At 42.0% G+C, this 22,500-nt stretch overlaps 2 protein-coding genes and 1 long non-coding RNA gene across 4 annotated transcripts in view; 1 reads left to right on the top strand and 2 right to left on the bottom strand.

Moving 5' to 3' along the window:
* Positions 1 to 2,451: 2,451 nt before the first annotated feature.
* On the top strand, positions 2,452 to 8,853 carry gpr185b (G protein-coupled receptor 185 b). The gene is made up of 2 exons (XM_017710277.2): positions 2,452 to 2,709; positions 4,405 to 8,853. Exon 2 carries the CDS (start codon positions 4,407 to 4,409, stop codon positions 5,439 to 5,441), a length of 1,035 nt encoding a protein of 344 aa, XP_017565766.1. The 5' UTR covers positions 2,452 to 2,709; positions 4,405 to 4,406; the 3' UTR covers positions 5,442 to 8,853.
* A 2,255-nt stretch (positions 8,854 to 11,108) lies between these two features.
* On the bottom strand, positions 11,109 to 14,332 carry LOC108434856. The gene is made up of 3 exons (XR_001858396.2): positions 14,105 to 14,332; positions 13,535 to 13,618; positions 11,109 to 11,925 (listed from the first exon to the last, which is right to left on the bottom strand). It is a non-coding gene; the product is annotated as an uncharacterized LOC108434856 (long non-coding RNA).
* A 3,182-nt stretch (positions 14,333 to 17,514) lies between these two features.
* The window catches only part of zgc:109889 (uncharacterized protein LOC553542 homolog), a 44,434-nt gene continuing 39,448 nt past the window's right edge, over positions 17,515 to 22,500 (bottom strand). For both annotated transcript variants that reach the window (XM_017710279.2, XM_017710280.2), the window contains one exon: positions 17,515 to 21,730. In XM_017710279.2, the coding sequence (XP_017565768.1) occupies positions 21,573 to 21,730 (158 nt within the window). In that variant the 3' untranslated portion in view covers positions 17,515 to 21,572. The remainder of the gene's footprint in view (positions 21,731 to 22,500) is intronic.

Genomic DNA, 22,500 nt, shown 5'->3' with positions numbered 1-22,500 from the left:
GACAGAGAGAGACAAAGAGAGAGACTGAAAGAATGTGTGAGAGAGATAGATAAAGAGAGAATGTGAGAGAGAGACTGAGAGAGAGACTGAGAGAGACTGAGAGAGAAAGGGAGAGAGAGAGGGAGAGAGACTGAGAGAGAGAGACAAATAGAGCGAGACTGAGAGACTAAGAGAGAGAGAATGAGAGAGAGACTGAGAGAGAGTGAGATACTGAGAGAGAGAATGAAAGACAAAAAAGGACAGAAAGAGAGAGACTGAAAGAGAGAGACTCAGAGACAGAGAGAGACTGAGAGAGAGAGACAGAGAGATTGAGAGAGACTGAGAGAGAGAGACTGAAAGAGAGAGATTGAGAGAGGGAGACTAAAAGAGAATGAGAGAGAGAAAGAGACAGACAGAGAGAGACTGAGAGAGACTGAGACTGAGACTTAAAGAGAGACAGATTAAGTGAGAGTTTGAGAGAGACAGAGAGAGACAGAGAGAGACAAAGAGAGAGACTGAAAGAATGTGTGAGAGAGAGCTAGATAAAGAGAGAATGTGAGAGAGAGACTGAGAGACTGAGAGAGACTGAGAGAGAAAGGGAGAGAGAGAGGGAGAGAGACTGAGAGAGAGAGACAAATAGAGCGAGACTGAGAGACTAAGAGAGAGAGAATGAGAGAGAGACTGAGAGAGAGTGAGATACTGAGAAAATGAAAGACAAAAAAGGACAGAAAGAGAGAGACTGAAAGAGAGAGACTCAGAGACAGAGAGAGACTGAGAGAGAGAGACAGAGTGAGAGACTGAGAGAGAGACTGAGAGAGAGAGACTGAAAGAGAGAGATTGAGAGAGAGCGAGACTGAAAGAGAATGAAAGAGACAGACAGAGAGAGACTGAGAGGCAGAGAGAGGGACTGATAGACAGAGAGAGAGAGACTGAGAGAGAGGGAGAGAGAAATTGAGAGAGACTGAGAGACAGAGAGAGAACGAGACAGAGAGAGAGAGAGAGAGACTGAGAGACTGAGAAAGAGAAAGACTGAGAGAGAGACTGAGAGAGAGATTGAGAGAGAGAGACTGAGACAGAGATTGAGAGAGAGAGACTGAGAGAGACAGAGAGAGAGACTAAGAGAGACTGAGGTAGACTGAGAGAGAGACAGACAGAAAATGAGAGTAAGAGAGAGACTGAGAGAGACTGAGACTGAGAGAGAGACTTAAAGAGAGACAGATTGAGAGAGTTTGAGAGAGTTTGAGAGACAGAGAGAGAAAGAGAGAGACTGAAAGAGAGACAGAAAGATTGAGAGATTAAGAGACATTAAGAGTTATTCTCAAGAGTTACTCTGTTCTAAATGTTCATTTTTCTTGTTCTTTTTGACAATGCTTTGGCAATACTGTAACTGAAAATGGTCATGCCAATAAAGCTTACTGAATTGAATTGAATTGAATTGAGAGAGACAGAGAGAGACACAGAGAGAGACACAGAGAGACTGAGAGAGAGACTCAGATACCGAGAGAGAGACTGAGAGAGAGACTGAGAGATTGAGAGACTCAGAGAGAGAGAGTCTAAGAGAGACTGAGAGAGACATAGAGAGAGAGAGAGACTGAGAGAAAGAGACTAAGAGAGACAGAGAGAGAGAGACTGAGAGAGAGAGGGAGAGACTGAGACAGATTGAGAGAGAGAGAGAGAAAGAGAGACTGAGAGAGACAGAGAGACTAAGAGAGACTGAGATAGACTGACAGAGAGAGACAGAAAGAGTGACAGAGAGACTGAGAAAGCCTGAGAGACAGAAAGAGAGACTGAGAGAGATTGAGAGAGAGAGACAAGGAGAGAGAGAGAGACTGAGAGACTGAGAGAGAGATAATGTGAGAAAATGAGAGCATGGGAGAATAAGAGTGAGAGAGACTAAGAGAGACTGAGAGAGAGGGAGAGAGAGACAGAGAGAGAGACAGAGAGACGGAGAGAGACACAAAGGGACTGAGAGACTGAGAGAGAGACTTAGAGAGAGACTGAGAGGGAGACTGAGAGAGAAAGAGACCAAGAGACACTGAGAGATGGAGTCTGAGAGAAAGACTGAGTGAGAGAGACTGAGAGAGAGGGAGAGCGAGACAGAGAGACTGAGAGAGAGAAAGACACTAAGAGAGACTGAGAGAGAGAGAGGGAGTCTGAGAGAGACTGAGAGAGAGTGACTGAGAGAGAGAGACTGAGATACTGAGAAAGAGAGAGACTGAGAGACAGGGAGAGACTGAGAGACAAAGAGACTGAGAGACTGAGAAAGAGAGAGACTGAGAGAGAGACTGAGAGAGAGACAGAGAGGGAAGGAGAGAGACAAGGAGGATGTTTCAGGTGTATTTGGTGATTTAAGATGTGCTGCTGCTCTGATTCACCAATGCGCGCATGACTGTGCGGGAGCCTCTGACGTCAGAGAGGAGAATCATCGGTGCTGTCGGGGAGGGGGGGGTGTAGGGGTGTGTATATGTGTGTATGTGGATGGGGGGCGGTATCACGCGCGCCAGTGCCGTCGTCCCGCCAGCGCCGTTAGCCATGCTAACCGCGGAGCAGCACGTCTCGGACCGCACGAGCTCACGAAGATCCGGATAAACAGCAGCAGCGCGCGAACAGTCTACTGCTGAGGCTCGAACCGCGCCCGGGGGAGGGGAGGAGAAAAGACCAGAAAAGAAAGAAAAGGGAAAAGAAAGAAAGGAAACAACAACAGCGGCACTGCGGCTTCATGGCACTGAGGTAACGTTACCGCGTCCGGACAGCCGCGTGCGCGTTCGGCGGGAATTTCAGGGGCGCGCAAGTCCGGCTTAACCCGGCGCAGAGGGAGCGGGGCGGGAGATACCCCCAGTATACCCAACATACCCCGACATACCCAGAGCACTGCTGCAGGGGGGCGGGGGGGGTAAGGGCTGATTTTTCTGAATGAAACGAACGCACGCGTTAAAATTAGCCCGCGTGTCCGCGCAGAGAGAAAGAGTGAAAGAAAGAGAGAGAGAGAGAGAGAGAGAGAGAGAGAGAGAGAGAAAGTCTTGGTGCGGACTGAAGGTGGCGCGGCATATTTTTAGAGAAATATTTCTAAAAATAGAAACGCGGCGGAGGGCGCGCGCTGGAAAAGAGGAGAACGAGGAAGAAACGCAGGCAACAGAAACACACAGCAGGTCTGAGAGCGGAGTTGCACTGTAAACTATACAACACTGATCAGGACTGAGTGGAGGACAGGACTGAACTCAGATCACTGTAAACACTGCTGGAGGGGCTGAGTGATGAACGGACAAATTGGGACGGGTTGAATAATGGGAACGCAGAAAGATGGAAGGGTGCAAACGATAGAGGGATAAATGTTGGAGGGGAGAAATGTAATGTTGATGAAGGAGTGAATGATGGAGAGGTGAGTGATGGAAGGATGAAAAATTGAGGCACAAGAATGATGGAGGAGGGAATGATGAAGTGACAAATGACAAGCATGAATGATGGAGGAATAAATAATGGAAGGCGGAATGTTAGAGTAGATGTGGGGTTAAAATGAAGTGATGAAAGTGATGGGGAGATGAGAATGATGTAGGGGAGAATTGTAGAGAGAAGAAAGGTGAAAGGATGAACAACAGAATGGTAAATGATGGGGTGAATGGTGAATGAGTAAATGATAAAGTGATAAATGTTGAAAGATGGGGTGAATGATGGAGAGGTGAATGATGAAGGGATGAATGATGGAGGGGTGAAGGATGAAGGAGTAAATGATTGAACAGTAAATGTTGACTTATGGAGGGGTGAATAATGAAGTGGTAGATGATGGAGGGGTGACTGATAGAGCAATGAGAATTATGGAGGGGTTGAGAATGATGGAGGGTGAGAATGATGGAGATGTAAACAATGGACGGATGAGAATTATGGGGAGTGAGAATGATGGAGGGATGAATGATGGAGCAATGAAGGATGAGAATTATGGAGGGGTGAGAACGATGGAGCAAGGGGAATTTTGGAGGAATGGGAATGACAAAGATGAAATGGTACATTAAATAATAAAGGGCTGAATGGTGGAGTAGATGATGGAGTAAAAGTAGAAGGCTAAATAACAGAAATGAAAATGATGGAGGGATGTACATGATGGAGGATTGAGTGATGAACACTGAAATGACAGGACTTGGAGAGGTGAAAGATGGAGGACTGGATTATGGGGGAATGAATGATGAAAAGATAAATAACAGAGGGGTGAGTGATGAAAAGATGAATAGTAGAGGGATGAATGAAGGAGGGGTTACTGATGGAGGAGTGAACGTGGCTCTAGAGTGTATAAACAGGCTGCTCTGAGAACATAATTGTTCTATTATCATTATTATCTGTATCATTACTATTATTTTTGTTGTTGCCATTATTAAGTACAGGTCATTCTCGCTGAGATGTTTTCCTTTCTCTTTTTCTATTTCTCTCCCTCAGCTATGATTCACTCTCTTGCAGCAGCGATGAGCAGCCACCTTCCGAACGCCTCTTCCTCTTCCTCCTCTCCCTCCTCTTCTTCCTCCTCTCTGGGTGGCACATGGATCTTGCCGGACGGCCGTAACTCCTCTCTGGTGCGGAGCGGGGCAGATCTGCGCCCGCTGGCCCCTGTTAGCCCTTGGGACGTTGCCCTGTGTGTCACCGGTACACTCATCTCCTGCGAAAATGCTCTGGTTCTGGCAGCTCTCTTCTACGCTCCCAGCCTACGTGCACCCACCTTTATCCTCATCGGCAGCCTGGCTGTGGCTGACCTGCTGGCTGGCCTTGGCCTAGTGCTCAACTTCATCTCCATCTATGCGCTGGACACTGAGTTGGCCACGCTGGCCTCTGTGGGGCTGCTGATTGCTGCCTTCTCAGCATCTGTCCTCAACATCCTGGCAATCACAGTGGACCGCTACCTTTCACTGTACAATGCTCTTACCTACAACACGGAGCGCACTCTTACTTTCACTTATGCCATGCTAGCACTCATCTGGCTGGTGTGCGTGGCGCTGGGCCTGCTGCCTGCCTTGGGCTGGAACTGCCTGGCTGATGAGGCACGCTGCAGCGTGTGCCGCCCAGTGACCAAGAACAATGCCGTGGCACTGGCCGTCACCTTCCTGCTGGTCTTTGCGCTCATCATGCAGCTCTACCTGCAGATCTGCAAGATCGCCTTCCGTCACGCACAGCAGATCGCCGTGCAGCAGCACCACTTTGCCGCCATCTCCACCACCAAGGGAGTATCCACGCTGTCCGCAATCCTGTGCACCTTCGCCGCCTGCTGGATGCCCTTTGCCATGTACTCCATCGTGGCCGACTCCAGTTACCCCACCATCTACACATATGCCACTGTGCTGCCAGCCACATGCAATTCGGTCATAAACCCCATCATTTATGCATTCAGAAACCCAGATATCCAGAAGTCTCTCTGGCTGGCTTGCTGCGGATGCATCCCGACCAACTTCTCCCTCCGGCCAAGGACGTCCAGCGACGTTTAGAGCAGATCAACTGAAGACTTTCTGAGATGTTACTGAGGACCTTACTACTACTGCGGGTCTACTGTGTAAGTGTTTAACGCTATGCCTGCATAGCGGGTGGATACATGATGGATCTTTTCTACCAAACACAACAGCCAACAGTAGTGGCAACAACAGCATCAACAACAAAGAAACCCCAACACACCTGTATATACACTTCAATGTCATTGCAGTACCAACTTTGCTTATCGTGCTGTGTGGTCACTGAGGTTAAAAATCTCATGACTTGTCCACTGTAGTATAACACAACGTTTTTAGTGCAGTAAGTTTCATCACCATTATGAAGGCAATGCACATATATTTATCTTAAAATTGGAAAGAAGGATATCTAAAGGTCAGTGAAACACAAGACCCAGACCTAGTGAGTCAAAGAACCCAATTCTGGCACTCTAAAAAGGAAGTGCTCTTTTTTTCCCTCATGGACTTGGCCATAGCAGAGCAGCATTGATTTTTTTATAGCCCGTATTTAGCTAACTAGTCCAAATCTGCTGCCCATCTCAGCAAGCCCATTATGATGCCAAGGAAGCCTCTGCAAAGTTCTCAAAGCCTCTTTCTTTATCAGTTGACAATGCAGCTGGTAAACCAGTAGACATAGAGGAAGCACAGTGCGTTTTAAACGCCCTTGATAAAAAACAGCAACTTCAAGGAGAAGCTTCAGGAGTGAAAAAATGGCACATATTGGTTATTTCAGCCAACTGTGCTGCACTGTTGACTGTATTTGTTCTTTGCCTGCAAAACTTGGTTATTAGTTCATTAGTCAACAAACCACAGAAGCATTTTGGTTTAATATAGTAATAGATTTAAATTGTTCAGGACCATGGACAGCGGCTGGCAGAAAAGCATGGCTGTTCCTGTGCATTTCTTTTTTTTTCACACCAAGCTCCTTCCATGTCCCTTTAAAAATGTATGAATGACATTAAGAAAAACAAGGTCCCACTAGCAAAATTTCACACGCTTCAGTGAAAGCTGACAATCTGCCGTTTTGCTGCCTGCCAAATCCACTGCTACTTCGTTAGCTCATTGTTCTGCGACGGATCGTTGTTTTCACAACTTTGGTAGGTGATGAAAAGGATGTCAGAGAAACAGAGTGATTGAGGCTCTCACATGAATTTGAATGAGATGTTTAATTGGAAATCTGAGCGAAATCTACCAGACACAGTCATGGCAGAAGAAGGCATTAATAGGTTACATTATTCCAATTTATTCAAGGCTTTATTATTCCTCTAGAATGGAGGACTGTGTTTGAATCATTATTAAGCAATTTTCCAAGAGCTCTGGTAAGATGAGTATATGGACAGGGGTTGCTGCAAGTGAAGATCATTAGTAAATGATCTAAGATGACATCTTTCATATTGTCGCTGGAACAAAAGTTTGTATCGCTAGGAGAAGGACAAAACATTCTTAGCCTTCAATGTAAGTCAATGTAGGGAGATTCAATTCCAAGAAACTTTAGACAATTTCTATTGGTCTATTTTGTTATGAAACATTCACACAATGTAAGACAGTTGGCACTTCCATACCATGTACAGTACCATCCAAAAGTCTGAGACCACCCTTCATTTATTTAAATTCCAGATTAAACAGCATTTAAGAACAAGGAAAATAACAAAAAAAGGAGTTTCCAAAATAATTATTAAAAATACAGAGAGAAAGTGGGACTTTCAATGCCAGACCTGGTAGACCATCAAAACTGTCACCATCAAATGAACAGTGCTTAAATTAACTCAAGTCTTGCTTCAGATCTTAAAATCTTGCTTCAGATCTTGAAAGAGATCTGTTTGCTCTCTTTCACGGTGAGAAGACAACACAACACTACGAGTCTGAAAGGATAAGTAGCTGTCAAGAAACTATGACCTGACCACCCCATGGTCCAGATCTCAACACCATTGTGTTTGGGGACATTGGGATCACAAGAAGCAGAAAATGCAACCAACTCCTAAAACTGAACTTTGGAAAAAAAATCTTTGGAAAACTGAAAGCAAGAATGGAAGCTGTAATGAAGGTCAAAGGCAGACACAAAAAATGCTGAAAAAGATGTATTTATCTGAGAGTCTTCTTTGTAAGTTTCTTTCCTGTTGTTGAAAAATTAATAACCTCTACTTACAGACTGTTATATCTGAAATGAAATAAATAATGGGTGGTCTCTAACTTCTGCAAAGTACTGTAAAAAAAAAGCAGAATATGACAGCAATAATATGAAATTGCAGCCTCCATCAAGACTTATGTGGTCAGAAAGCCTGGCTATCCAGCAAGCATGCGCATAGTTCTACATTCATAAATAGCTCATATTGGGATCAGATAACTAGGCCAGCAGACCCTGGATGGAGTGGTTTGAATCAAGGTTAATGATTACTTTGAGTCTCCAACACAGTATTTTCAGAATGGTGCACATACAGCACATAAAACAGATGCTGGTATTCCTCATTTCCATCTAAAAGTAACCAAACAAAGACAGCAAGCTTAACAGCGCCTTGTGTTTTTCAAGGGGAGAGCCTCATGATCTTTTGTCGCCCCTCATTTGAAACGTATGACCTTATTTTTGGCCTTATTTTCTTGCTCTTTGCAATAATCTATCAATGTGTGCTGTCCATTGATAATGCTACAATCTCAATGAGGCCATCAACAGAGCTAATTTAACCTTATGACTTGAACAAACTAAGATGCAGGTTGGACAGTGGGTTCTGTTCTTTGAAGCGGAAGTGTGGTGCTTTGAAACCAGCTGTGGTGGTTTGAAAGTAGACCTTGAGAACACACATACACACATGCTGGCCCACTCTGACTAACCTCAGCCATTTGGTGACCTACACTATAACTGATGGACTTTCTTCTGGAGCTGTCACACAGTCTGGACACTGTGGACACATGCTCCATTCGACATTTATTAGAAAACGTGTGTGTGCGAAAGAAAAAGAGAAATAGAGCTAATTGTATGTTTATATAGTACTCACTCATATCTTGAGTGGGGTTCAGTGACCTATCACACTGTGCCCCCCTTTAAAGAAAACAAAATAATAATAATCCACCCCACCTTAATACATAACAAACACATACAAATATTGATGTTCTGATGCCAATCTGTATTGTTAAGTATCGTATCTCCACAGAACTATACTCAATGGGATGCCATAGATTCAGTTTGTTCAGGGGTACTACGGTTATTTTTCTTATGCAATGCTGTATGGATACATTCTATTTTTATACACATCAGGGCATGAGTTTTATGACATGGTGGCGTCAATGTGTGCGTGTGTGTATGTATATAATATCTGTATTCTTATTGATGGTTTCTTAAAAAAAAAGAAAGACAGAAAAAAACACAAGCAAATTGAGTGTTGGCGATGCGAAAAGTGCCATAATTTTAGTAGTGTCTTACTTGTTGATTTCAGTGTATTTGTCAAAAAAACTAAGAATTATGATTTCTACCATCACTTCACTAAAGACTGTGCAGGATGTAACATATTACAGGACAGTACCAGTCATCATCAGAAATCACCATGTTGAAACAATAGATTTAAAATTTGATGGAAGTCCTACAAACTAATGATCTGATTCCCAAAGTTCCCCAAATATTCTCATTATGGAATCAACACTGATTCATGGAAAGCTGGTATCAATATGATTCCTTGTCACCATGACCTAAACTGATGGACTGCTTATTAACTGTGTGAGTGCAATCATATCTGGACCAATTACAAAAGCTGAAACCATGTTCTCACCAGTTGTGGGTAGTTCCATGTAATCCATGTAATGTAATGGGTCAGTGCTCCCTGCTGCTGGGGTATCCTGATTTTGTGGTATCCTATTGGCATTTTATTCATTACTCTGGTCCCCCTCTTGGCCCACTTCCCTCTACATGGTGTCATGTTGGCTTTTCTCCCTGACTCTGGTGCTGGACGGGGTAGTCCTCGTCCGAGTCAGACAGTGGACAGATGGACGTCCACCCCCTGCCACCTGCTCAGCAGTGACCTATCTAATCACTGACACCATAGATGTCATCATAGCATCAGATGCTGCCAAGAAGGCGGACACAGGCAAAGATAGAACATGCCCTTTTTATCTCAGCCGGATCGGTTAGGCCCTTGAACCCTAAGACTTACTGGTAGTCTATCTAAGCTCTGCCCACAAATGTGCTCTTTCACAGCAACTTTTGCTAAGATGCACGAAAAATCCTATCGAGAAAGTTTTGGTAAACTTATCTTGATTTAGAGTGAGTTATTAAATTCAAATGCTATTTATTTTGCATGTATATGAAAGGTCAGTCCGTTAGGACAGTTTGAGTGTAGTTTTGTTGTGAGCTAACATTAGCATGGTGGAAACTGTATGTGGTTTCCAACCTTTCTAGCTTCTTTGATCAGGTACAACAGCATAGTGCAGCATGGTATTTTAAACAGGAAACTCAATGTTAGATGTATCAAACTAGCTGTGGAATGGCAGAATGAGCTACAATGACTTTTTACCAATGTTCTTTAAAGCAGGTCCAACCACAAAACAGCAGCTAGAAAACAATTAGGCATGCAGCGATATGGAAATTGTGGTCTGATTGATCTCCAACGTTTTTCTTGTAAAAATCTGTTAATGCCGATGCTGATAAAATGTAGATCCACCTGGACTTGTCTCTCAAAGAAAAATAATATTTATTTTGGTAGGATATCAAATACAGTGAAATGAGTAAGATATTTTAGCACAGTAGCCCAGCAACGCCTACACAAGCTGCTGTTTCACAGTGCAATAAATATGCCATGTAAAATGAGTTTGAAATAGCAGTCAAATCTAAACATACCAATATACCAGTCATTTTCTTGCAATTACCTGCTGATATGATTCCTAAATCATTGTGCATCCCTAGAAAAAATGCCTTTGTAGACAGAGCTTAGATACTGTTTGATATTTACTATGAAACTAGTATATGTGGTAACATATGAAGTGTGGGCCTGAATGGATATGGAAAATGCAGCATGCGTTTGCCATTTACTGCAGTTTGCAGGACTGCTGTTTCTGGAGAGCGCCCTAAAGAGGGAGAGAGGGGGGAGGGAGGGATAGAGAGAAAGGGAGAGAGACAGAGAAATAGCGAGAGTCATCCATACCTCAGTCTTGCGGTTTGTGGTGCGACTGGATGACGTCGCTGCTTGCGTACCCAAACAGAAAGAGAGACAAACGGAGAGAGGGAGAGAGAAAGAGAGCAAGAGAGAGGTCGTTTGAAAGACGCCTTGCGACCGCACGGATGTTCTGTTACACCTAAAAGTGGCTCTGCTAAAAATAATGCCTGAAAATGTGAGGCATGTTAAATTTATCCTCAGAGCTTGAAATCCCTTTTCTGGGCCATTAAGCAGAGCTCAAGTCCTTGCTTTCCCTTGATAGAACAACATTAGGGAAAGGAGGCATCCTAAGAGACAGAGGGAGAGAGAATTAGTCTATCCACTAAGACAAAGCATCTCAATGTAATGTGACTATTAAATCTATAGGAGGTCCATTATGATACAGAATTGCACATTAGTCCTATTGATTAGCCAATGATGTCTCTCTATTTATAACCAGCAATCTTTCCTATGTCCTACCAACATAGAGTGCAAACGATAGCCTCGTTGAGACACAACTATCAGCACAAACTTTGGGCTCCGTTTCAGCTGGAAAAATCGTAACACAAGCAGGTGGCAAGAAATGATGACTGGGTTAACAATACTGTGATGTAAACTACCAGTTAGTATTTTTTTTTTCTTTTTTGTGTTTCTCTCTTTGTATTGTGAACTCTAATCTGATGACAAGTACGATGCACTTTACAAGAGGGACATGCTACACATTGCACTGTACGTGTGGAATGTACTCCTTATTGAAAATGATTTATTTTTAATACTGTACATATACGATAGAAGAGAAGAGAAAAAGAACAAAATGAGGAAAAGAAATACTTTGTCAAATAAAATGCAAGAAACTCTTCCAGGCTATTGTCTTTCATGAGTGTTTAGGTGAGTGTGAGAGGGCTGCAGGTGTGAGTGAGTGTGTGTGCGTGTGGGAGGCATATTCACGCACTCAGGTCGAGCTTAAAAGGGCTGCGCATGAATTATTGAACTGCTCAGATTTACGTAACACGCTCTGGGACCAGAGAGGCTGAGAGATACCCACAGAGAAGAGGGAGATGGAGGAGTGGAAGGAGAACGGAGCAACATCTGGTGCTCCAACTGTGGACACGAGAGGTCATCACTTTACTTGAAGGCAAGTGCAGGTAGAAGAGCTTAAAACAAGACTTTTCAGGAAATTTAAAAGGGTTGTTACGGAAAAGAAATAATGATTCCAGTCAAAGTAAAAGTACCAGAAGTTCTCTGTCCAAGAACTTTTCAGCTTCCTGGTAGAACTGCAGTTGAACATCTTGGCACGTCCAGCATCCATCAGCAGGAGCTGAAGTTTCTCAGGCCCTGTTCTTCTCTTTTCAGCAGGCTTTTGGTCTAGACTAAAACAGTAAAGTTTACTAGTGAGGCATGAATACATCAAAGCTGAGCAGAATGGAAAAAAGGAATTAAAAACTAAATGTGAAAATGTGTATGGATAAGCAGAGCTGAGCAAAAAAATACATGACTTTCTCCACAGATTTACTTGAGTAGAAGTATCATTTGTAGAATGTCAAATCTGTAAAAATTGTACTAAATAATATCAAATCTGTCAAAACTGTAAAAGAGCTTTCAGGTCCAAATGTTACAGTCAGGTCTATAAATATCTAAATGTCATGAAAGTTATTGTTATTTTAGATGTCCACCACAGCCCTAGGGTTGCAACCAAGTTTTAATGATAGCAATTAAATTTATGATTATATTACTTTATCCAATTACTTTTAATCCAGCCCTTAAAATGGTTGTGGGGATGGTCTTTGCATGAGAATTATAATTCTTACAAATGAACTCCAATATGCTGTAGTACAAATAGCAATAACTTTATGGTAAATGCAGTAAATGCATTTATGCATTTTTAAAGGAAAGAGGCAACACTTGAAATGGTTGGTTAATCTGTTAATTATATACCAAATATGTTGGTTAGCTAGCACAATAGCTAATCCAGATAAACTTTTAGTTACTTTTAAATGAATGTGATCTGAAACTTTCTAAGCCTTGGGTCTGTCATCTTACACTGAAATTTCACTTTAAGTCTTTAGTCTTGAGTCCGAGTCTCAAGTCAGTTAAGAGGTGGGTCTAAGCTGAGACATTAATCAACATTACAATTAAGGGCGGCTCAAGGTCGAGTTACTGATTTGAGCCCCCATCCCTGCTAGCTAGTCTTAGTGGTCTTGCACTGATCTCAGATTGTTATTAAACTTCTTCTGTGTTATGGGAGCAACTCAATTCAATAGGATTAATCATTCAATTAGCCAGCTAGTGACTGTTTACACCACTCTCATGTGGATAAAGGCTAAAGGGCATTCAGCCAAGTCCTCCAGAGTCATGAAAAGTTTCTTCCCACAGGATATCAGACAGCTAAATGGATCTGCATGATGGACCTCTACACACTCTTATTGAACCGCTACCTCAGCCTTGCTGCTCACTTTTATCTGTTGCACTTTACCTTCTGCACTCAGCCATTTTATATCGCTGTTGTCGGAAGAAAACCTTGTATCTCCAAAATGGTAACTTTACAGGAAAAGGAAAAAAACCTACTTTACTTTTAATGTAAATCAATGGAACCAGAATTATTAACCAAGTCCTTTTGGGCCATTTCCTTTAGTCCATTCCTCATGAAATTTATGCGCAATGTAAAGGGTAACAGTTATTTTCACATTATGTCAAAAACTGAAAAATGACAAAAATGGAGATTCAAGGTTTTCTTCCGGCAGCAGTGATACGCTCAGTCACTTCAGTCTGTATCATCATTGCCTGCAGGTTTATTATCCAATGTATCTGCATTACTAAATACTAATTATCAGTCACTGATTAAAAATACACACACATAACTATTATTGCTGCTGCAGCCCAACAGCTGCTCTATTTTCTTTACTGTCCTGTACAGAAAGTAGTTCTATACTAACTGTATAAAGAATTTAGTGTGTAGCGTTTGTGTCGTTTGTCTATCACCATTGTATGTATTGTCCGCTGCTCTTCTGGGTTTAATGTAGCACCAAGTCCATCAGAAACTACATTGTGCTCCTCTCACAACATCTGTAATGAGAAGAAATGGCAATAAAGCCGACTGAAAAAAGCCTTTCCCAAACACTTCAGGCTTTCAAACTCTACTTCAAGGCACATCACTGGAAGATTGTTCCTGTCTTTAAATAAGAAGGTTTGACTTTGACGACTACTGCAGCCCTACGTGCAAATACGTGTGCAGTGGTGGTTAAATTTCTCATTTTGGTCGGAGTGTCCCTTTAGGTATGGCGATAAATGTAATGGTTGTAGTTGTACACTGAAACTCAAACTGCAGCTGCAGCCACCCACACACATACACAAAGGGTGCAGCATCGCTACCCCATATGACGCAGGCAGAAGACAAAAAAAAGATGGAGAGTCACGTCCAGCTCCTTGACTCACCTTCAGCAAACAGGGAGATTCAGGGAGACAGAGCGACACCTAGTGGGCTGCTCACACAATCACAATAACACACCGCTGTCTGCATTAGCTCACTGCTTAACTGAATGCTGTGCTTACCTAACTGTAGCTGCAGTATGGAGGACTGCTAGGACTTTGCCCCTTTTTTCATAGAAGCTGCCTTTTGTAATAAATCCTCTTGGGGACCTACTAAACGTCCTCGGAACGCCGACACGGTCGTGTTTGGAGTTATACTGGGGACATTTGGTCACAATGTCCCTCACTCACAAAGACCTAAACCACACACACAAACACACACGCGCGCGCTTGGGGAGAGCTCTGATGACTCACCGCTCCTCCTCCGCGTGAAAGCGAGCCGAGCGCGCGGGGAGGCGGCGGCGTCACCGACTCCACTGAGTCAGAGCGCGCGAGAGGAGGGCAGGGAGCGCGCACACGCTCGTGCACGGCCAGGACACTTTTAATGAACTCCTGAGGAGCTCAGCCAAGAGCGAGAGGCCCGAGAGAGCAGAATCTCAGTGAAGGGAAGTAAGAGAAAGACAGTCACAGCAAAAATACAGGAGAGAGGAGCGAGGGGTGAGTGCGGCACGAGCACAGCCAGGCTTTTTCATTATGAGGCCATTTAATCTTTTAGCTGGTGATGAGCTGACTCAGAGCTTTCTCCTTCCTCAGAGCCGTCCTCTTTCTGACAAACAGTCAATTTGCTGAATGAAACTGTAAACTCAAACAGTCTTAACAGAGTACACCGTGTACTCAGCGGTGCCACATCAGTGATTCAACTGTAATTACCCCGCCTGCCCCTGGGGGACCCTAAGGAGACTTTATTTCCCATCAGTCCCTGCAACTCCTGCCTCACACTAGCCCTAAAGAAAAGTGGCACCAGTAGCTCTAATTACACCACTGATGGGGGCAGTGACACTAAATGGAGGACAGATGTGAGAAATGACAGTAGTGTATGACGCTTGTGCAGCTCAGGGGTGCGTCAGAGAAACACACTGCAGAGCCTACTGCGGGGACACTCTCCGCTCAAGGACATCTCAGAGTGGCCAGTTTATTAGGTGCGTCTGCTTTCAGAGGAGGCCTAATCATTTCTGTGAACTAAAAAAAAATACATGTCCCTAACTTTTGGTTCATTTTTATTCAATAGATTCATGCTTGTATTTAAACATTGCAAGTAGTACTGTACTACTCTCGCTTTGTTAAGTTTTTAATCGAAACAAAAGGATTAAATGATTGAACCAGACAAAGGAAAAATTGGCCAATCAGGAAATGCTTCTCTGAAGTATCTAGGAAGATATAGCTAAGTGAGCTCTCCTATTGGTTAGGACTTCAGGAACTGAAGAGAAGTCCTAACCCGTTCAACATCAACATAATTTCAAAGTAACAGAGTCAACTAATTATCCTTTTCATTTCATTTTTTTCTTGAGGAAAAAAAGTCACTGTAGGCCTTATGGGACTTCTAGATACGTCACTGTCTGTATATGAGTGGCAGCCTAATGGGGTGATAGAAATGGATCTATATAAGGTCTATATCAGGGCTCTTTACCAAAATAGTCACAATGAAACTGCTAATTCTTAATTTCTTAATATATCCTAATAAGTTTGCCACAAGCTTTAAGTAAAACAAGAAATGTGTTTTTAGAAGATTCAAATGTCTGTGCTTAAAACTGCCCAAAAAATTTAATGCAAATCGTATTTAGCTTCGTGCTTCCCTACAGGGATACTAGAAGTTATCATAGAGGCGGGTTTTTTTCCCTCTCATGTTTTTGACAGTTATAGCCCAAATTGAAGGCCTAGCTGTTATAGTCACTGTTTGCCCTGAATTTATGAGTCCCCTTTACAGCATTGATTACTGGAAACGGACCACCATAGGACCACTGCTGAGTCGTGGATCATTCTCAGCACAGCAGCGATGCCATCTACCTCATACACTACTGCCCTCCTATATACTATACACAATTACAGACTGTAGTCCATTAGCTGATGATTTGTCACCCTCTACCCCATTCAGTTTGTGGCTACAAGACCAGTTGACCAGATATTATTTAGTTGGTGGACTGTTCTCAACCCACTGACCTGGTAATGATCACAGTAGTGCATGTTGTGCTGACATGAGGCTATCAGGCACCGTAGCGGTGGAGTTCAGCTCACTGCTTGGTTTAGTCCACCAACCAAAACATCCAGCTAACAGAGGTCTACTGGCCAGAAATTATGCACTGATGAAGGACTAGCAGATGACGGTCACAAGCTGTACAGGAAAGATGAGCTATAAGGGGAGTGTTTCCAATAAGTGGCCCATAAGTGTACAGTGTTTTGAAAGCCCCAGCAATGCCCAGCCATATAAAAATCATTACAGGAAAGTAAGTCTACTTTACAGCCATCTTTGCAACCCCGGGCAGTTATTTTTTTTTTATTTTACCCTTATTAGCCCCACACTGGGGAAATTTCACCTCCGCATTTAACCCATCCATGAAGTGAAACACCACATACACACTAGTGAGCGCACACACACTAGGGGGCAGTGAGCACACTTGCCCAGAGCGGTGGGCAGCCCAATCCGCAGCGCCCGGGGAGCAGTTGGGGGTTAGGTGTCTTGCTCAAGGACACCTCAGTCATGTGCTGTTGGCTCTGGGGATCGAAACGGCAACTTTCCGGTCACGAGGCTGGATCCCTAATCTCCAGCCCACGACTGCCCCAATTCAAACCAAAACACCACCACATCAGAAACTGGTGGAAAGTAAGAAACAGATGGTAAACCCAGTCAAAGTTGTACAAGATCAGGCTCCTCTCTCTTTGAATGGAGAGAGATCCATAAAACTGAAACTAGAAGCCACAAATAATGTTTCAAATGTGACAAAAACAGCATCCATAGTTTGTAGTTACTCCACAGGTTATTCTAGCTACTGTGCTATCTCCACAAAGAGGATAAGCTTTTCCCACGTGCTACTATATCAGAAAACCAATTGGCCATTTTATTTATGGTTGAGACTTTCTGTATAAATAGATGACATCTTGAGCGTTATGAGCTTTCTCCTTCATGATTCAGCAGGTGACCTGTCTCCTCCTTGATAAAATCTTTGGCCCAATGCGACTGTTACGTTTCACAGTCAGTCAAACTCTGTTGCTTATAAATCAGTGATATTGGCCTTTTCTCCATATTATACTACAAATAATGGATGCATTGATATAGTATTTATGTATGAGCCAAAAGAAACATTGGAGCAATTTCAGTGGAAGTAAGTATTTAAGGAAAAGATTTGGGTGACTATTGACATCTAGCATTTCTTAGCAACATTAGGTTAATAGCTTCAGTTTTAATCTCAAGAAGCAAAACTTAACACCAAACATTTCTTTGCTGATTGATATTAACTCAGCTATGTAGAAATTGTGTAAACTGATTTCTTGCCAAACCTTTGACATACATTAAAGTTAGAAACATTGTTTATATATATGTAAATAAACATCATGAATTCAGAACAGTGTACACAGCAGGGTGACTAACAGCACTAGTGTGTCTTTAGGTGATATTTTATTGGTCATCGAGACATGCATACTGTATTCTGCCTACAGCTTCTTCTTAAAGACACATTAAATGCTTGTTGTCTGTTATTCAGATCAGCAAAATCACTTTACAAGCAGTTTTACCAAAATTCTATATAACACATTGTTTAAAACACAGAAGACATTTTACATTTTACAAACTGCAGGCCATACACACAACTCTTTATATAGCTAAAGATTTAGTTTAAGTGTAAGTTGATGCTTCCTTTTTTGTGCAGCCAGCTGACTGGCAAATTTAAGCAAATAAATAAAATAAAGCTAAAATATTTAGGTGCTCTCATTCTGTACACTTTAGTTTTTCAAAAATAAAAAATGAAATGAAATGAGCACCGAAAGAAACTAAAAGGCAATGGAATTCACCTCAAACTTTCTTCAGTCAAAACAGGTGAAAGCATGTCTAACCATTACTATTGTGAATACAGAGATACACCTGTTGGGCTTGTATGGTAAATGTGGCTACTGTACAGATTCTGCTATAGCAAAATCTCTGAAATCTTACCATGTAACTGGAGACAGTGGGACCCTTTTTACCTACAGCGGAATGTTATATCTTTTTTTTTTGGAATGCTACACAGAAAAACAGTGAAAGATGTGCAGAGTAATACTTTAAAAATTCCTATATAGGAAGTATCATCAATACAATGCACTGCAAGTCTACTGTAGATATTCAGAGTACTTCCCAAAAAAACAGAGAATGCTTTAAGTTATGAGAAACAAAACACACCCAATCTTAATATCATCAGTTTAGCATTAAAGATATCCTAAATGATATCATTTCACAAAATAAACATTTTAAAGGAAGCATATCGCATAATATGTAACCCAGATTGTCTTTACAGTTTAATAATTCCATTTGCTGGAATATTGTGAAAGAGCAATTATTCCACAAAACTAAACAAACAAAATTCAGAGTTTATGTATCTAGGTAGACGTTTTCTTGTCTTTTAAGGTTCTATATGAGCAATTGGCCCACAGATATTGATGCATTGGCACCTCAGACTGAATTGACCTATTCATGCTCCACCCACAAATGTGTTTTTCCATAGCAACTGTTGCTAGGTTGGGTAAGCTTTACGGAACATTGGCTAAAATTCTGTTCAACCTAATGAGAAACTGTAGCCTGCTTTATTTACTGTTGCTACATAAAGTTTTCAGCTTAAAATGTTATGCTTACATGCTAATCTTATCATGATTACGTGAAAAACTATTTACATTCAATCCTTCTTAACTGTGACCTTTCACAAGCATATAAAATAGGAGAGGAGCTGGTTAGCATGATAACAGCTCCGCTCACCACAGAACATGTTTGATTCTGCTAACTAAAGCACCAACACAAGTTTAGATAAAAATGATTCAAACTGTAGGGAGTAAAGTCGAGGAACTGGAGTTGGAAGGACTGAAAGATCAAATTAAACACACTGTGTGGTGGATCTGTAGCCTGCTAGTGCTAAATTAGCCGATCGGGCTACAGATCCAAAAAACATACAGCGTATTTAATTCGATCTTTCCGTCATTCTAACGTCAGTTACTCGACTTCACTCCTTAAGATTTGAATCATTATCAACTAAACGTGTGTCTTTGCTTTAGTTAGCAGAATGCTAGTGCCACACAGCACAATATGTTTAATTCTGACTAACTGATGCTCTATTGAAACAAGTGTACATGATAAACTGATGTCTCAGAGAGCGAAAGTGCAGTGAGTCGTTTTGGAGTGACATTTTGGGACTGCAGTGTTTTGGCTAAGCTAACATTAGCTAAGTCACAAGGCCAAATGTGCCACACCCATTTAAAAGATATCTGAGAGTGCAGAGTTAAGCGACTGTGTTGGAGTGAAAGCTGACATTATGTAGTGTTTGTAGCTCTTTTTCGTTTTTGTGAGGCTTCCCATGGCTCCAAGTTTCCTCCTGTTGGTGAGCTTCCTCAGCAACAGTGAGTGAGCCCCTCTAAAATTGAAGTGGGTTTATTTGGCTGTTTAGATGTGGAATAAAAATTTCACATTATAATTTTGAAAAACCTGCACCATTTTTAATTCCGTAGTATACTTTATTACCATTATACTGCCCAGCCCTATGACATGAATAATACATCCTCATTGGAGGTAATTTGGCAAGAATGCATGCTACAATATCTTGTTTGGTTTAAGAGAATTTTGGCCAACATTATGTAAAACGTCTAATCTAGCCACATATGCTACAAAAGAACACATCAGTGGGTGGAGCAGATAGGTCCATTACTTAAGCAACTCAGATTTTTGGTATGATTTCCAAGAGGGCAAAGAGTGAAAATCACAACTGTTCTTGATGGAAAATGTGTGTTTGTGTGTGTACATTTGAACAGTTTTTAGCCTGTAACACACTTTCAGGCTGTTTTTCTTTCTGAAGAGTCCTCAGCCACATCACAGATGACCAGCAAACCAGCTGCTTCTTCTCAATGCTGTTACTGATGTCACAGCTGTCCATCTGGGAGAGGAGGGAGAAAATTGCAAAGAACGGCAAGGAAAAAAAAAAAAAAGTGAAGAAGACCGATGGAGAGAATGAAAGTGAGGGTGAGGAGCTGTGAACTGAGCAGACGGCAGCGACACACGGAGCGTGACGGATTGCAAAAGAGTCATGGACTGTGGGCTGCATCCTGCTGGGGACACTCAGTAATGTAAGCTGTGACAAAACCTAAGAGACTTCGTTCCAATTAGAAATTTCCATTACAAAATTTAGCTTTGATCTGATAAACTGGCAAGGTATCAGCACCACTACTAATCATGTGAAGGATCTACATTCAGTCTACAATATTATTCATTTACACAATCCTAAAAACAGTGGTGCATCATGGTACATTAGCCTCCACTAGGTATGTCTTAATATTTGTTACGATCTACTCAGACCTATTTGATGAATCTGCTACTGTAATATTCTGCAGTGAAATCTCTTCACTTTCTGTGCATATTGTACTCTGTCAAGAAAGATGCTGCTTTTAAACCAGAAACGGCATGTCTGCTAAGGCAGAACACTGCAACTTTTCCTCCAGTTTCAAATGAAAAACATTGTGTTTTCTGTATGTGCTTCTAGTGGCATGTTACTCATGGTAAATGGCAAAAATAGGCTACAGCAATAGCTGCTCTCTAACATTTTATGTGCCAGCGTTCAATGCAATGCACCTAACTCAAACACAGTTAACCCCCGGTCACTGCAGAGTGGTCATATTCCACTGTAAAATAATTTCCCAAGCCAGACAATTCGATCTGTTAACTTCTGAAAACATGCCTCATCTCCACAGGTTGTTGATGATGCTTGTTTACGTCACCTCTACAACAGTGGTGCTGAACGCAAAAAAAAAAGACTGGAAAGAGATTGGGTTTAATATAACTGATACCTTATCTATTAAAGGATGTCTTTGATGCTCAGATCCAGATCCTTTGGATGAGGTCAGGACAGTAGTCGTCTCTGCTGCATGTCTATGTGTCTCTCTGTACTATAAAACCAGAATGCCAGAGAACCGGATCAGTTGACAGTATGAGTTCAGATATCAGTATCAGGACAGACAAAGTTGCATCAGTGCATCCCTGTCATAATCTGAATGCTGCCACCTGTGCCTGTATGTGTGGCATAACACCTTGCCAACCTGATGAACACTATACAAGAACTATACAACATATTACTTTAACTCATCTTTAAAATACTGACTCTTATAATAGCTGCAACTGCCCAGGTGCTCATGTATTACTAAAACAATCTTTAGCTTCTGCTGCTTGTGGATGATGACATGCACAAAGACTGGGGGCTCCGGTTCTGCTTTGAGAAAAGCGTGTCTGCTACTTCAAGTTAAGCAGTCCGGAAAATCTCCATCCCACACTTCCTCTCCCTCCATTCCTCCTTCTGTCTTCTTATCCTCTCCTCCATTCCTACTTCCGTTCTCTTATCCTTTCCCTTCATTCCTCCTTCTGTCTTTCATCCTCTCCTTTCATTCCTCCTCCTGTTTTCTCATCTGCTGGTGCCTCCCTCTTTCTTCTCTTCCCTCAGTCAGACCACTCATTCTCGTCCAGCTCGGAGTCCTCGTCTGATTCACTGTACTCCACGGCGATGCGGCGGGACAGGATAGTGGCCACGTCGTTGCCCACTGGCTCTTTCTTAGCCTCCAGCTCTCTCTGCTCCTGCACCTTCCTCAACTGTATACCTGAGAGAAAGAGGGGAAAAGTTGAATCATATTAAAGGGGCTGTATTCTACAATTTTCTTATATTCCCCCAACTCCACTTGTGTGTACCAAAAACAATCAATATTCGAGACAATTTTCCAACTTCTCTTTACACCTTAGTATTAAATGAGCTGCTTTTTTACTGTTTCTGTAGTTAAATATTTCAGAGGAAAATATAACATTCCTTCATTTTTCTGCTCACCCCAGCAGATCATCCAAGACATGTCTGAATATTGCTTCTTTAGTTTAGAACTGGATCTGCTAAGTTGGGTAATCACCTAAACTGTTTCCACAAAAACATGTCAATCTTCATATATTTACCTTAAAGTATGTTGATAATCTACTAATTTAATACATTTCTCTAAAACTAGAACTACATTATCTTCTGTGTAATGTCTTAATTTCTGCTATTCCACCTCAGTCTTGAAGTGCAAGGGACTACATACTGACATACTGTACAGCCTGAATTAAGGACCGTTATGCACTTTGATCCTTCAAAGAAAATCTTTCATTTTGCTGCCTAACTGGGAATAGCAGTGTCACCAACTAAGCAGTGTCGCCTGGGACAGCTGTATTTTTCCTTTTACACTGATATATGTAAGTGATCTTTGTTCTAATTTGATTGACTACCCTTGCCTCACTCAAAAAGTGAGCTGGGCTGAAATGCACTGAAAAAAACTGTTTTGACTGAATTCTATAAAAAGAATAAATATCAGCCACTTCTTTCAGTTGCCTGGATGATTTATTTGCT

Source organism: Pygocentrus nattereri, chromosome 2 (genome assembly GCF_015220715.1).
Source record: "Pygocentrus nattereri isolate fPygNat1 chromosome 2, fPygNat1.pri, whole genome shotgun sequence".
NCBI classification, from domain to species: Eukaryota; Metazoa; Chordata; class Actinopteri; order Characiformes; family Serrasalmidae; genus Pygocentrus; species Pygocentrus nattereri.
The sequence above is the reverse complement of the archived record's forward strand: the minus strand, read 5'-3'. Positions and strand labels throughout refer to the sequence as shown.

Bases quoted from the DNA above. Each gene is read 5' to 3' on its own strand.
- gpr185b (XM_017710277.2), top strand. From the start codon at position 4,407: ATGATTCACTCTCTTGCAGCAGCGATGAGCAGCCACCTTCCGAACGCC.